Here is a 15,882-nt window from a genome sequence, read left to right as displayed (position 1 = left end):
GCCTCTTACTGAAATAATAATTCTCTAGAGATTTATGTGTTCCTTGTTTTTTTCAATAATGAATAGTTCATAGATGTTGATAAAGAGGCTGTAAAGTCTGTCTTCCATCTTAACCATTTAGTGAGTCCATCTTGCCTGGAATGGAACAAACTGAGGTTTAAATCCATTTTCTGAAGCAGAAAGAGCTAAAACCGGATTCTCTCTCACCTTGAATCAGAATTTCTCTCTTGGGTAATAAGAGCTTTCTTCCATAAAAAAAAAAAAAAAAAAAAAAAAAAAAAAAAAATTCTGACAGCTTATCTCCATCAAAAAATTTTCTATTGGGTAGTTTAGTAGGAAAGCTCCTGAAGAACTCTCACTTCACCTAATTTCCCCACTGGAATTGAACTGTGAAGTTATTCAAGGAGTGAATTATATTGCTGAGATGGAGAAATACGAATTATTTAGTGTGCACAAATGAAAAGTCATGTAAACTGAGGATGCTGAAGAACCATTGTCTTTAGCACTTCCAAGTCCTCAATAAGGATCTGGACGTGGCAAACCTTAAGCAAAAATGCAAGAAATAAAGAGTGTATTTGTGTATAAGGGAAAATGGGGACTACTGAACTTCAAGCTGTAGCTGCTGCCTGGAAAACCCCTGTTCTGGCAATTGTTGGATGAGGAATATACCAGTGGTGTGCTGGGTTTCTACTTAGTAAGGCACCTAAGTCAGTCAGTCTGGTCATTGGCTGAGCTTTTGAATGGAGAGATGCTGGAATCTCAGTTTGGAGGCAGAGCTAAAAGTTCATTAGAAAAGCGAAAGAACTGTTTCCTTGTAAATGATACAAACACTCCACTGCCTTACTACAGACTAAACCTATTCTGCCTGCTCAAAATGACATGGAAAATAATAATAAACGAAGCCTGAACTTTGACTGGTCCAATGCACTCTCTGCTTCTGTGGCCTTCCAAGCCCCACCCTTGCCATAGATGGGTGGTTGTGGTCAGAATTAAGTCCTGATGGACACACCCAAAGTAGGATTCTGTATTTGTGACGAGAGTGGACAAATGCTTGAAAACAAATATACAGTTTCTTCTTGGATACTCAGATAGAAGGGGAGTTGTGCTTTATGGATGTTGTAGTTTACACTTGTGATAGAATCCACAAATGTAAGCCCAAGATTGTTTGCAGAGCTGCTGTTTGGGAACAAGCAGGGTTACATGGTGCTGACCTAGGCTGAGTTTGAAGTAGAACTAGCTAATAAATGTGTAAAAGGTTTCCAGATCATCAGCAGCACCCCAGGTATTGTGCACCTTTATTTACACCATTTCTTGCATGATAGCGCTATTCCTTATCTGCTGCAGGTGTAAACTACCTCATCTACTCACCCATGCCAAAAGACTTTAAATGTCTGCATTTTAGGCTAATTTCCTCTCCAACACAGATGCAATCTATGTACTCAGTAGTCTCCTGCTTCATCAGGTGCTAAAAATTTTAATCTTCTCTTGCCTTGCTACCCAAACCTTCACCCTCCTTAAGGATGCGTATGTGCTGTCACTACTTCTGTGCAATTTATTGCAGAGAGTGGAATCTGGAAAATGTATCTGTGTCTCCCCTTATTTTCAGTGTCTCCCGTGGGCCACTCCTAACAGATAATTCATTGTCACATCTCACTTCACCCCACAGAAAGAGCTGAAGGGCCCAAATGCAAGAAACCGAAAAATGCAAGATGGTCCAACAATTGTGAATTGTAATTTGTCAGGGTAGACATGGAAATCCTGAAATATTAATAAAATTATCCTTTTAAATTTGATGAAGCTGAACACAATGCATCAGGAGAAGCAATCAAAAATTGCTTTAGTTTCCTGGATACAAAAAACAGTAGTTTTGTTGGTGACCTGTGTGTGAGATACTCCCCAAGGGAAAGGGGAATTGCTGGAATTAGAGATGAGTTATAGGAGGTGAAAGAGGAAGATTAATGTTAAAGCTATGAAATAAAGTAGAGGGACCACAAGCCAGATGTGAAATTTTGCAGTATTAAAAACTGGAAAAAAAAAAAAGTGGGTGTAAATTTACTTGTAACTATAAAAAGCAGGTGTTCCCAAGTGTCCCTCCTTCAAAGCCCTCCTGCCTGATACCTGATAGCTGATCACACAGGTGGAGAGACTCTCACAGACACAGCAAAGTGCTCAAAAGCACTTGCACAAATAATGTTCGTCCAGAGAGGACCAAGGACAAATGTAAGTAAATAACAATTCTTGGCACACAGGTAGAGCCTGAAGTTGCACAGATGGCTACTTTTGAGCCCACAAGCACATGGAAATAATATCAAAGTTCTTCCGTTTGTTTTATGTGTTAGTAGATTAGAAAACGTTATTCAAACTACATTTGGAGGAAGCACAGACGCAACATGAATCAGTTATAGAATTGCATTTTGGTAAGTTTATATTAATTTAGAGATGTTACTTTTGGTAGAGTTAGGAGAATAATTGAACCCTCAAGGCATTGTAGCCTAAGCAGACACATAGGTTTGAAAATTATTATCTAGCGAAGCCAGGTGGTAGCACTGAGATGCACCACAGACTGCTGCTGTCAGTCCTCAAAATGAGGACACAGGAGCTCTGTGGTGGAAAAGAGCTTTAGAACAGTGAGTTGGAAGTGAGGCAGGAGAAGCAATACCTGCTTCTTTCTAATGAAATGCTAGTTAGTTACTGGTAACTATTAAATGCAAGCACCACAGTTTGGGGAGGGGTTTGGTTGTGGGGTTTTTTGGTTTCTTTTTTAAATAATTTGCTTCATTAGATTGTTATTTTTCTACTTACTGCAACTGTTTTTTATGGTTTGTGAAGCCTTTGTCACTCCTACTCTGTCTGATGGAGTATCATGTTCCTGGAGGCTGCCTCCCACCATGGCAGTGGTAGCAGAGGTGAGCTCTATGTTGGCTGGTGGACAAGAAGTGGAGGAACAACTCCTGAATTAATTTCAGTGCATACCTGTAGTGTTCTTTTACCTTTTTGCATGTGGCAGGACCATCTTTTGGGATGCCAACAGGAAAAATAACTCCAAAGACAGAGTGTCTTGGATGACATTGCTATCCTCATATTCCTTTGCAGTAACAGCAAGCCAGCCACAGCAACACTGCCAGATGTCCCCACAGGGATATGGGCTGAGATTTGAGCCAGCTGCAGAGCAAGGAGCATCTCTGGTTGCTCCACAGCTACCTTCAGTTTAGGTATGAGATCCTGAGGATCTCAGGTGTTAGAAGGACCATAGCAGGTTTGTAGGAGTCAATGCAAAGTTCCCGGCTGGTTGGAAAGTTCTCTCTTGGGCATTGTTATCTGTTCAGCAAAGTTGCCCCTGTGGTTTCACCTCTGTGTGTCATTCTTCACTTGCTCAGAAATGAGGTCTCTTAGCAGTTGCTAAATATTCTCAGAACAAGGCCCTGAGCCAATGTCCATTCAATAATAATAATAAAAAAATTGTCTCTGACAGCAAGCCAAGTGCATGAGTAGCTCCCTTCCTGTGAATTTAGGTTCTGTACATGTGACTTTTCTTCATGCCTGTTTTGTAACTCTGGTGTTTGTGTGACTTTCACAGGACCTATGCAGTGATTTTTGTCTACTGTTTTAAGTCAGACTTTGTATATAAGTTGCATTTCTTCATTGTAACAGGATATATTTTTTAAATTTTTAATAACTGTCAAAATAGCAGGACATCAATTAACTCATGTTTACCCCATAGGGGATGATTCCTACTTGATGTTTACTACCAGCTGATGCTAATGAATATGCTTTGTTCTTGTCTCACTGTAGAGTGGAACAGCTGACATCTTTGCTAGCTCAAAATCAGCTTTTTGGACACAACTGGGAGTGGAAGCCAAGAAAACTCTTCATGAAATAGTTATCTGTGAAGATGCAGACAAATAGCTCCTAGCAGGCATGAATTGCCATTAGGCAGCAAAATAGGAGTTTTACAATTCATGAAGATTTCCTTTGCATTTTTTTCTTTAGGAGGTATCCAAGGCAGCCTGACAAGCATTGCAGAAGGAAAAAATAAAAACAGGTAATTCTAGAAGTTGAGGTTTTTATACACACTTGAGAGAAATTCTGGCATGTTAAAGGCACGCATTACTATGCTGTGCATGACCCCTGGGAGAAGAGCTGGGTGCATGATGGATGGATTGTGCATAAAAAGCTGAAGCTGTTTAACTGAAATTAATAATGCATATAGAAAAATTGATTGGAAAACTGTGGCCAGAGGGTGAGCAAACTGCTGACCTACATGCACATCTGAGGTAAAGTGGTATTTGGTTGGTCTATGTTATATTTGAATGAAGAGCAAAATATTTTACAAACAAATAGAACCCAACCAAAAGTCCAAACTTTCATTTTATACTCCCTACCACTCTGTCTCTGATGCTGTAATAAAAAGGCTACAGCCTCTGCTGTCACATAATCCTTTCCCAAATTTAAAACCATTAGGTTTTATCTTTCTATACTTTCCCTTTGAGAATAAGCATCTTTTACCACCAGCAACCCTCAGTTTAGCTCAACATCTATTTCAGTATTGATTGATCCTGAAGTCATCTATTCCAGGTGAGAAAAGCATTGTGGTGAACCATGGTGGCTGTACTGGGGTTGCACCATCCCTGCGCTCGGAGGCAGGAGGAACAGGAGGGAATGCAGGAGCAGGTGGGATCACAGACAGGCTCTCCACTTTGCCAAGAAGAGCTTGGTGGTATTGGAAAGGAGGCCATGACTTGTATAAGGGATGTAAACCTTTAGTGGCTGGAGATCCAAATCCACACACAGCTTCCCATTAAGAGCGTTAAGGTATTTTGTCTTGGCAACAGTGAAATACCTTTTCTTTGACCCCTCACCAAGTCCTGCATTTAGCAGTATTGTAAGGCATCAGTATTAAAGCATGCCCTAATAATAGAGGTTGCAAGTAACAGTGACAGAAGTATCAAAGGAGGATCTGGGTGTAATTAATGCTCCACTTTTGTTTTCTGAACTAGTACATCCTGCTTGTTAGAGAGCTGGTGTTCAAGAGCCACTGTGTCAGCTCAGAAGTAGGAGTGTAGGGAGGACTGCAGAGTTGCTGTGTTGTGGGCAGGATGTATTGCTTGGAGAAATGTGCTCCAGGAGTCTGTCAGCCGGAGATGATGGGGGAAATGAAGATGAGAGTGCCTTCTGGGAAAGTAAATCTGGGAAGGAAAATAAACCTGTCAAAGAGAAAAAAATCATCTAGCAATTGTTGGTGCTGGGAAAGTAACCTAGAGACTGAGAAGCATGCAGGAGAAAAATCACATGGTGTCATGCGGCTGAAAGAGATAAGAGAAAGACAGACGGAGGGGGGAAAAGCCCCGGGAACTGGAGAAAGGGAAAGAAGATAAAAACTTCCAAGGTTTATGGATATTATGCGCCTGAAATTCATTGGTTTGCCATTTGTCTGCTACATCTGGAAAACAGTTTGATTTTACAGATTGCTTGTAGTAGGACAGGATTTTTCTCCACAATCCCTGTAAACTACTACTAAAATGAGAAGATTTCATAGGCTGTTTTTATTTTGGTATGTTTATTCCACCCATATTTATTGCTGAAGATGACTTTTCAAGTGACATCAGCATCTGAATTAAAGGTACTGGGAGGATGCCATGATTCTTTAACAACGAAAGGGCAAGATTTGGACCCAGGAATGACTTCTGCAATGCACAGATCAGGAAAAATGGCATTAAGATGCAGAAGGGCTGAAATTTCCTGTGCTAGGAGACCAGGGCAGAAGAATACAAAATGACTGGATCGCTATAGTGCATTTCAAAAGCTTAATTCCTAATTCTTGATGGAATTTGGCATAAGGCTTGTGGCTTAGGGAGCTTGATCAAAAGAAATACTGTGTTGATATAACGAGAAAATAGGTGCAGAGGGGGCAATGGAGGGGATGAGTGACGCACACACAGATGGGCCTTGGAGAAATGGCACATTTCAACCCTTCCCTGATTGTCTCTCAGCCACCACTCCATCAGGATCTTCCCCTGCCTTCCTCATTTCATCACCTCCAAATTGTGCTCCCTGACAGTTACGAGAAGGGAATCAATCAGAAACTCTGCTCCTTTCAGCTGCAGCTACTGGAGGCTGTGGGGGGCTGAGATCTGATTAAGGCATTGTTGAAAATAGCTTTTGGCTTTCATCTGAAACCACTATCCTCAGACTCAATCAGTGAGAGCAGGTGAAATGTGCATATCCTGTTATGTCACTCAGGTGACATAACAGGTACTGGAGAAGCTGCATTTGCAAAAAGGAATTTGCTTTTGAAAGAGAATGCAGAGCTGTAGCATGGGCTGTCCTGTTGTAGGTTGGGTTGATTTAGTCAGGGGTTTTATAAATGTTGGATAGGTTTGTTCCTTGTACTTCCTATTTTTCCCCTCACAGTGGTTTGTTCCAAGTTGTTTACCCCAAGAGTTCCCGTCACCCAGATCCACAGTTACCTGTCAATCTCCTCACCTTTCCCTGTTTTCTCCTTATTTGGTCCCATCAGTTAGGGTTGGTCACTCCTTGTTGGGGTGTCAATCTTGTAACCATCCCCAGCTTCTTCATGAAAGTTCTGTATCAATCACCCCACCTTAGCCTTTCTATTTGTCCCAGGACGCTATACCCACCTCTGTTATGTTACCATTGGTTGTTATAATCTATGTCATTTCTCTATCATTTGTCCCCATTGGGCGAGGCAGGTTTCCACCCCTGTCCACCACCCCCTACTTAATCTGCTGCAATGCTTTGTTCTCCGGCATTTTGGCACTGCATCCTTCCAGAGAGCATTTTGTTCCCACCATGCATGGGGGAATAAAAGTTCTTAGGGCTCGCAAACAAGTGTCCTTCTCTCATCTCTTTGTCTCCTCTCAGCGTGTGAAGCTACCAAAGCCTGCGTAACCCACGCCGCAGCACTCAGCACTACCAGGGTGGCTGACACCGTTTCTCTGGGGTGCCCTCTCAGGTAGCCGCCACACTGTCCTGCAATACATCATATAGACAGCAATAGTCACATCCAGAATATTATTAAAATGTGGAGGGTTTTCTTGCTTAAACAACAATTTTTAAACTATTGTCTGTAATTGATCCAGGCTTTCAAATGGTATAAAATACTTCACAAGCATGTTTTCTGCTGTCACTGTTCCACATAAATTAGAAAACAGCTAAGTTTGTTCCTTCAGTTTCAACACACAGGACAGTTTTGTAGCGGGTCTTAACATGTATCTGTAAGTGAAGTAAAATTTTCATTTTATTGCTATGAATTAAATCCCATAATTTAATTTGTTGGGCATTTGCAAAAGGTCAGATCAATGTCAGTAGTCTCAGCACTGTTTCAGGAGCAGTGCTAGTTTATTAACTAGGCAGGCAAAACGTTGTTTCTATGGATTGTGCATAAATAGTGTTTAGAATTTTTTTTTTTTTTTAATTTCCTGTCTATGGACAAGCTGGATGGAAAAAAAATAATAGCCAAAGTTGTGTCCTAAGTTGTTAGGATAAACTATTTCAGGCAATAACTCAGTGCAGAACATGGATCTGGGTCCTGGAACTCACAGTATATTTCTAATTTAAAATCATTCTGTAAAGAGATCAGATTTTCCTGATTAAAAACCTTGAGAGGGGTTATATTTAATATCCACATCTACATTCCACGCTGTGCTCAAATTTAATCTCTGTCTAATAACAAGGGTTTATAATGATATTGATTCAGGTAGAAGATAGAAACATCTCCAACAGGATATTTTCACAAACCAAAATAAGTAATGTAACTTCTCCATCTGAGTTCCACAGAGCAAAGGACAAGACCTGAACATCCACACTCACCTGTGTGCTGCAAAGGAAAGAGACTGGATTCCTTGTGCAACAAAGCACCAATAATTACATCATTCAAAGCTGTTCTATTCCGTGTTGAATCTGTTTACAAGTACATGGAGTTAGAGAAAATAGCTGCTTCAAAGTTTAGAAAAACTGTTTTCTGACTAAGCCTTTCAGCCTTTGCTTGCTGTATCTGCCCTTTCTGCCACTTTGCCCTCAGTGTCTTTATTTCCATGTTGGCAGTGCCGTGCCTGAAACGGCTGTGAAAGTATTTGTGAAATGTGACTGCCGTGGGCACCAGCCTGTATCTTCAGTCCTGCATCTTCTGTAAAACACTGCTTTATCCCAAGCATTTATTGCTGTGCTTCCCACTGTGGAAATTTCCACATGAGCCTTTGCGGCTCATCATAGATCCCGCCACTTGCATATGTGGGTGCTTTCAGCTGTACAGAAGAAAGCAACTTCTTTGTCCTTGTTCTATGGGGTTTATATAAGTGAAAAATACATTAATTTATGTTAATTTATGCTATTGCCTGAGTGAAGAAAGCATTCCACCCACAAAGCCAATGATATTTATTTTGATTTTATTTTTTAAAAAGAAATTATTTTACGTAAAAGCATTAATTTCACATGGACAAGCCCATTCTCACCACCCCAGAGTTCCCGTGAGAGTGACACCAAAATTATCTCAACATATATTAGCTCAGCTAAAATAATGTGAAAAGATACTACAAATATAACAGAAATATTTTTGCTTATGAGGCATAGCTAGTGAAGTGAAGATTGCATTACATATATTCATGTTTGAGGAGAATCTATTTGCATCTTGGGAATATCTTGAGATACTCAGAACTGCATCTGAAAACTGAGCAAAGCTGTTGATGTAGAGGACACCAATTTTTGCAGTGGAATTTATTACAAATAGAGCAACTTCTAAGGCTTTTCATAAAGTCCTTTATCTTCAGAGCTCTCTTCCTCCTTTGTACTTTTGAAGGGAAAGTGATTTAACACTCATACAGTGATAGCATCAATTTCCCATAAAATTCTTGCTGTTTACTGCCAGCTGAAGTGTTTCATTAACTCAGGACTAAATGGCGTTCAGCTGATGCCACAGTCACGTTCCAAAGCCAGACAATTCACCACTCATTGTCTCCCCTGGTGAAGCTCAGGGGGGTGCAGATGCAGACATGTGTGTGTAAGAACATTTGGAGAGGGAAGCCCTTGTCGTTTTCCCCTCCTCTTCATCAGCAGCCTCTCCCCGTATGGTGGGGGGCTTTTGCCTGGCACAGCAGGTGAATGTGGCTAGGAAGGCCATGCGGAAACGCTTGTTCATAAAGCAGTAAATGATGGGGTTCACGCAGGCAGACGTGTAGGACAGCAAGTGGATGAAGGAGATGGGAGCCCCCGAGAGACGGCGGTCAGCGGAAGCTGTGTCGAAGGCTCGCCAGGCATTGACACTGAAGATGGGAGTCCAGCAAATGAAAAACAAAACCACTATCACCATCAGCATGCGGATGACAAGTTTCTTGGCCATTAAGTTGGCAGAAGAGCTGTTGCTTCTCACTCTCTCTATTTTGTTGTGGCTCATAGCAGAGAGCTGTTGCAATGGCATTTTCCTTTTTCTTTTGGTTTTGTTGAGGTAACATCCATCTCCATCCTCATATTTGGTGCTGCAGGTACTTATTCTTCTTTCTGTACATATAAAGTGCTGTTTAAATAGTTGGCAAAATATCTCTGAACAGTCAGCCAAATAAAACATGAAGAATGCAGTCTAAATCTAAATAAACAACATAATTCATAGCTGAGCAACTGTTGCAAAGAAAGCACTGGGCTGCTTCTGAGTCAGTCATGTTATCAGCTTCTCTGAATCCACTGTCTCCCAATATTCTCACATCTTAGCTCTATACAAACTGATGCAAAAGGTGTAAGAATGTTGCTTAGTCCAGTATGGACAGAAGATAATTTTCAATGTTATATGCTTCTACTTTAATTTGACAATTTTAAATGAGACATTTATTGATAAAAATGGTCTTCATCCATGGCCAAAAAAACCCCCTTCATATTTCTACAATAAAAAAATTAGAAATTTAATGTATTCTGCTCAGAATCTTTGCAAACAAGCCATAGGTGAGGTTTATTTGCTAACAGCAGAGTAATCAAGAAATGCAGCTAGCAAGTTCATGACATAACTGACCATTACAATCGTTATTGCAAGTAGAAATCTTTACTTTTACTAGCCTCAAAATGACTGCTTGTATCTTCAACTGTAATTTTAAAAAGCCCACCCCAAACCAAAATGTATTGTTACCTCGTGAAGATTTTCTCTGGCTGGCATCAAATTTTATTCCTCTGTAAAGTTCCAAAGAAATTAGACCATATGCAACCATCATTATAATCCCAGGAATAAGAAAGAGTGTGAGTAGCAGGAAAGTGTACCTAAGGCATCAAAAGACACACTGAGAATAGGGAATGGCAAAAAACCAGAAAAAGTTCTTTTTATACAACTGAGAGTTGGGAAAGACAGGATTTCAAGATTTTTTAAATTTTTTTCATGCTAATACAAAGTATCATTTTGACACCTCAGGAATTTGAAGCTTCCTACTTCTTCTCCTGCTTCCCTCAGAAAGGTACAGCAGGAAAAAGACTATAATGGCCGAAAACCATCTTTCATCCCACCTATGCAGCCCAGAGGAGATGGGCACTCCCACAGTAGTTAAAGGGGGCAGAAGTTCTCTCTGCCCAGGGACTCCCTGCTGTAGAGCATTGGATGCCCTGTAGTTTTGGCCAGTGAAAAAATTGCATTGCAGAAGATAAATGACCACCTGCTGATTCATAAAGGGGTTCTTGGTACATTAAAAATATTTTAACGGTTGGACTCAATGATCTTAGAGGTTTTTTCCAATGCAAATTACTCTATTATTGTGCTTCAGAAAGATCTGACTTCTAGAGGGCCATAGCACACATGGGCAAAAACAGAGCAGCCACAACCTGGGTTTTCATCCCTGGAGCCATGAAGAACTTCTGAGAAGGGATCCCAGGAGTGGCAATCTCTTTGATAAAGGAAGCAGCTTTTACGTGGTTTCATATAGGCTGCTCTCCTAGACAGCTTCTCTGATGTGGCGACAAGTTAGGGAAATAATGATGTTTAAATGCATCCATGAGCCTGTGTCTCTCCTGATCCCTGTGACTTTGGTGCAAACTCAGTAACACACCTGGAAATCTGTAAGGAGACCACAGAGAAGAGAGTTTTGTCCTGTACCCTTCCTCCTCATGCTGCTAAATACCTGAGACTACTACTGAAAGCATTAACACAAAGTTACTCTTTTTGTGGATATATCATACCAAAATGGTGCAGAGTTTAATCTCTTTCCCAGTTCCAACTGACCTTCAGTATGAAAAAAAAAATCTTACACTTTCTCAGTGCCAGTCAGTGTTTAGTGAACGTGCAAGGACACCATGTCTAAGTACTATAGCTGTTTGATAGTGCTGCTGTTTACCCTGCCTGGATGTGTAGGACTGGGAGCATGTCTCTCCCCACTTCTCTCTGCCCCTATTCTCCACAAGCAACCAAAAGGATTCTCAAATAAGACATTTGCAGCCTCATGTTCTACTTCTCTGCTACAAAGAACCTTCAAACAAATTAACAGGCAAGGCAGCACACAGAGGGGTGTAAATGTCTGTGTTTCTCAAAGATTAATCAAGGATTTCTCTGAGAATGTTGAAGTTTATGTGTAAATGAGTGAAAGCAGTATTCCTACTACAAGTGACAGATGCTTTCTTTACAGTGACAGTTGGGGTTTAGCAGACCATGGTGTGAGAATCATTGCCATGTTGGGCAGTCATTCCTATGACAAGGGAAAAGTCATTCAAATGTCAAAACGTAAGCAGCTTAAAAATGTTGGGGTTTTTTTACATCTTAAATAAGAATGATAGAGTGTAAACATTTGCTGAAGGTTAATAGTTGATTTTCCATAGGCTTATTGCTACCATGAAATCCCATTTTCCAGCAGATAATTACACATTTGCTAACAGCCAGTTATTCTTACCAAGACTGTTGAATGACATCGCTTGGCCAAAGGAGCCGACACATATTTGCTGTGGTGTTGTTGTACTTGGTGAAAGGTACCAGTTTGCTGTAGATTGGGTATGGTGACATGATGATGAAGGACACACACCAGGTCGCAGCAATCACTCTCAGAGCATGAGACTTTGTCTGCCAGACCCTGGACTGCAGCGGTTTGCAAATGGCACTGTATCTCTCCAAAGATATGGCAACCAGGTTGAAGGTAGAGACACTTACAGAGACACCTATGCATATAAAATAAAGAAAAAGGTTATTCTCTTGTTTTAAAGGTTATGTTATGTTCAAATGGTCTTGGTAGCTTGCTGTATGCATACAAAAATTTAAAAATATAGCAAACTATTTATAAGCAGAAGTATTTATAAACACCACACGGATGAAGTCAGTGAAGAATGTGGGGCAGTGGGTCTGGGTCTCCAGACTACTCCAGACTGATATTCCTGCTCTGCACTCCTCTTACTCCAAAAGTCCAAGAAAAAATGCACACTGTCAAATCATAAAATTCTGGTAACAGGGAAAGAAGACAATTTTACTCTTAATTATTCTCTTTGCTCCTGTGGTTTGTTCACTAACTGTGCTGAAATTCAAACAAAGCATTTGAAATCAGTTAATTACTCTCTTAACACATATGTTCACAGTCCCTTTTTTATTGTTTTAATTTTTATGAGTGTCCTGCTTCACTTGTGATCTGATTTTCTCATTCAAGAGAGTTAAATCTATTACAACTTTTTAATTAGATGGTAATGGAGCTACAAACTAGGAGAAATGAAGTCATGAAGCAGAATCTTTGTCCTTCGAGGACCCTTAATTTCTTCTGTTCATATTTTATAAAATATAGTGCGGTTGTATGTGTTTCTGTCATTGAGGTGCCCAAGTTCACCACCATAAAATTATAAATATTTCTTCTTAACTTTGCCACAAATTTTTCTTTCCATAAATGAGCTTTTATTTGTCTTTGTGAATATGTGTCAGATTATAAAATGCCAATATTGTTACGGTTTGCTTTACAGAAATCATCTGTAACTGAAAATGAAAAATTGAGCATAGTTGATGCAATGGTTGTCAGTGTCTGTTTGTCAGATGATGCCCCTGTTACCTGAACATTTAGTGGGAAATCTTCACATTCTGACTCTTAAAATAAAAGAGCTTCATAATGAGAAACTTTATGTTGATCTATTTCACTGGATTTTTTTATAAAGTAATTTACACTGTGCGCAATAAGAGGAAGATGACAATGCTTCAGTAATGTTTTAGGGTATTTTTGCCAGCAATTCATTATAATTGTTTAAACATGGCCTTTAGTTTTATTGGTTTTATCTGCAAAAAGATGTTGATTTCCCATTCGCACACTTTAGGTGTGTACTTTCACATTACATCAAAGTTCTCAAGGGCACAGGTTGAAAGGGGACCTGAGGTTTCTGTAATCAACTAAGGGTCTCCCAAAGCAGCAAAAACTTTACACAATATTCTCCTTTTTTCCTTTCTTTTTCTTTTTCTTTTTCTTTTTCTTTTTCTTTTTCTTTTTCTTTTTCTTTTTCTTTTTCTTTTTCTTTTTCTTTTTCTTCATTGGTTTGGTTTTGTTTTGTTTGTTTGGGTTTTTTTGGTTAAGAAATTAGCAAATGCAGAGGAAATATTAAAGTGAGACAAAAAATCACTTACACACACATACACAACCCAGACATTTTGAAACTCTATACATCCTGCGTCCACAACCCAGGATGTATGGACAAGGAGTATGACAAGGCATACAAAAGTGATTCTTATTAAAGTCAGCCTCTAAAATCTATATCTGTGTTTTATGGTCTTCTGGTGAGCTCTGATCACACCTGGTCTGTCCACAAAGTGTACTTGCTCCAACTTCCAGCTCTGCAAATGACACCTACTTTGGCCTATTTCTCTTTTCTTTTTTATGTCTCACTGCTACCAAAATCTGTGGGTAAAGTCTGCCCTTACTGAGGGTGTACAAGCCCGCCATTTCTGGTGGGTGATCTGAACACTGATAAGAATCTTGTCAATGATGGGTAAGCAACTGCATGTGCTGCATTAAAGTTTTAATCATGCAACATCTTCACATCCAGCAAAACACTTCTGTATGTCATTAAAGTTAAGTGTGTGTGCGCCTCTGTGTTTTGCTGGATCAGACCAAGGACACCAGAACCATGAAGATTTGCACTACAAAGTTGTTTCTTCGTAATACTGGTAAACTTCAATGGTGGATGGAAACAATCAGCCTTTTATAGATCTTCAAATACCTTCTTACCTGTCTCATTAGTCAGTCTTCAAAATAAGTATAAACATCCCAGACTTACCCATGAAATAAGTGGCAGTTTTGCAAACAGCACTTCCAAAAATAAAGTCTTTTAGCAGGTTGGGAATAAGGGTGAAAGGCATGCAGAAAAGGCAGAGCATCAGGTCACTGACTGCTAGTGACAGCAGAAATATGTTGGTGACTGTTCTCATCCGCTTGTTTCTTATCAGCACCGTAATCACCAGAATGTTCCCCAAAATGCTGAGCAGAAATATCAAGCAATACAGCAGAATCCGTATTATCTGATGCAAATCTGAAAATTGTCACAAGAAAAGATCAGTTACACAGTATTCAACTCAGATTAATATTATATATTTCAACCTTTAATCAGAAGGTAAAAGCCTTTCTGTATTCAATTTTATGAAGGTTTATGTCTTTACACTAACACAAAATCAGTGAAAGTGCTGAAATTCTTAAATGTATTCCGATCTACCTAAATTCCATAGCATTAATCTACAATATAAGCAATACAATGTACATTTGGAGAGTCAAATACAACTTCTTAAAGCGTGTGCTTCTCATGCTACTGACTGCACCACTTACTCACCATGGGTGATCCTATTTTATGCAAAGGTAAGAAAAGATCAAGCAATCAAAAGACATTTTAATATATGGATTTTTTTTCAGCTTCAGAGTGCTATGATTTCATATTAAATCACTTTCATACATGGTATCAGATCTGATCACTCCATTGTTATTGAATTGAGTAAAAATCATGCTTCTCCAAGTCCTTAATTTCGTGCTCCAAAGTGCTAGTATTTTAGTTTTCCATTATATTCAAATTTTGTCCTAGTTCATTCTGAACTTGGAAAATCAGCACATACTAATTTTTTTGCTGCCTGTTTCTCATACTAACTTAAAAGCAAGCAATTGATTTTCCACTCTCTCAGAGAAAAAGCCTTGCATAGCTCTTTCTTTCTACAGTATCTCTGCATCCAGCTAGAACTAAAATTGTCTGGAAAAAAAAAACAATTTTCCATACATACCTTTAGAAGGATAAGGTGCATCATCCACACAGAAAAAAGTGTCATTTTCCAAGATAATATCGCAGAGGAAATCAGTAATGTTGGTGCCATTCCCAAGGAAGCTACTAGCATCAACTATTTCCATTCTTCAGTATCCACAGGGTAGCTTTGATGAAGAAGAAACCCACCGGTTTGTAACTATCTGCCCATGCTTTCAGTAAACAAATGGTTTCTGAATGAATTCTTCAGAAGAAATGCAGCAGAGGCAGCTGTGCAAGGAAGCTGTTCTGACTCTCCAGCAGGAGCACCCAACACACAGAGTCCTGTTCTGGTTGAACAAGATTTATTCCAGGGGCACACACGGTCGTTCAGAAAAGCAAAGAATGTGTGCACACACACTCACACGTATGCGCACACACACACACACACACATATCCCCCCGGGTACTTTTTAGATCCACCCTCTTCTGTTACTGCACTACTGTTGGGATTATAAACAGGCTAGAAAAAGATTACAGCATTAACCCCTTGCAAGATTGCTTCTACTCATGTCTCTATTTCTGAGAGTCAGCCTGTGAAGTCACAGCCTATAAATGAGACACAGAGAGTGAGGAGAGTGATAAATCTGTCTCTCAACTAACATTTAAAATGGTAAGAGTTGCTTAATAAAAGGGCAGAGAAGAGAAAAACATAGTGAAGATTTTGCAT

The 15,882-nt window shown here is 39.7% G+C and overlaps 1 protein-coding gene across 1 annotated transcript; it reads right to left on the bottom strand.

The window, feature by feature from the left end:
- Positions 1 to 8,480: 8,480 nt before the first annotated feature.
- CCKAR (cholecystokinin A receptor) lies at positions 8,481 to 15,320 on the bottom strand. The gene is made up of 5 exons (XM_053975994.1): positions 15,197 to 15,320; positions 14,212 to 14,463; positions 11,868 to 12,129; positions 10,130 to 10,257; positions 8,481 to 9,513 (listed from the first exon to the last, which is right to left on the bottom strand). The coding sequence occupies exons 1-5, from the start codon at positions 15,318 to 15,320 to the stop codon at positions 8,987 to 8,989; spliced, it is 1,293 nt and encodes a 430-aa protein (XP_053831969.1). The 3' UTR covers positions 8,481 to 8,986.
- Positions 15,321 to 15,882: the final 562 nt, after the last annotated feature.

The sequence above is a fragment of the Vidua macroura genome, chromosome 4, assembly GCF_024509145.1.
Source record: "Vidua macroura isolate BioBank_ID:100142 chromosome 4, ASM2450914v1, whole genome shotgun sequence".
NCBI lineage: Eukaryota > Metazoa > Chordata > Aves > Passeriformes > Viduidae > Vidua > Vidua macroura.
Note: the sequence above shows the minus strand (reverse complement) of the source record. Positions and strands in the feature narration are given on the sequence as shown.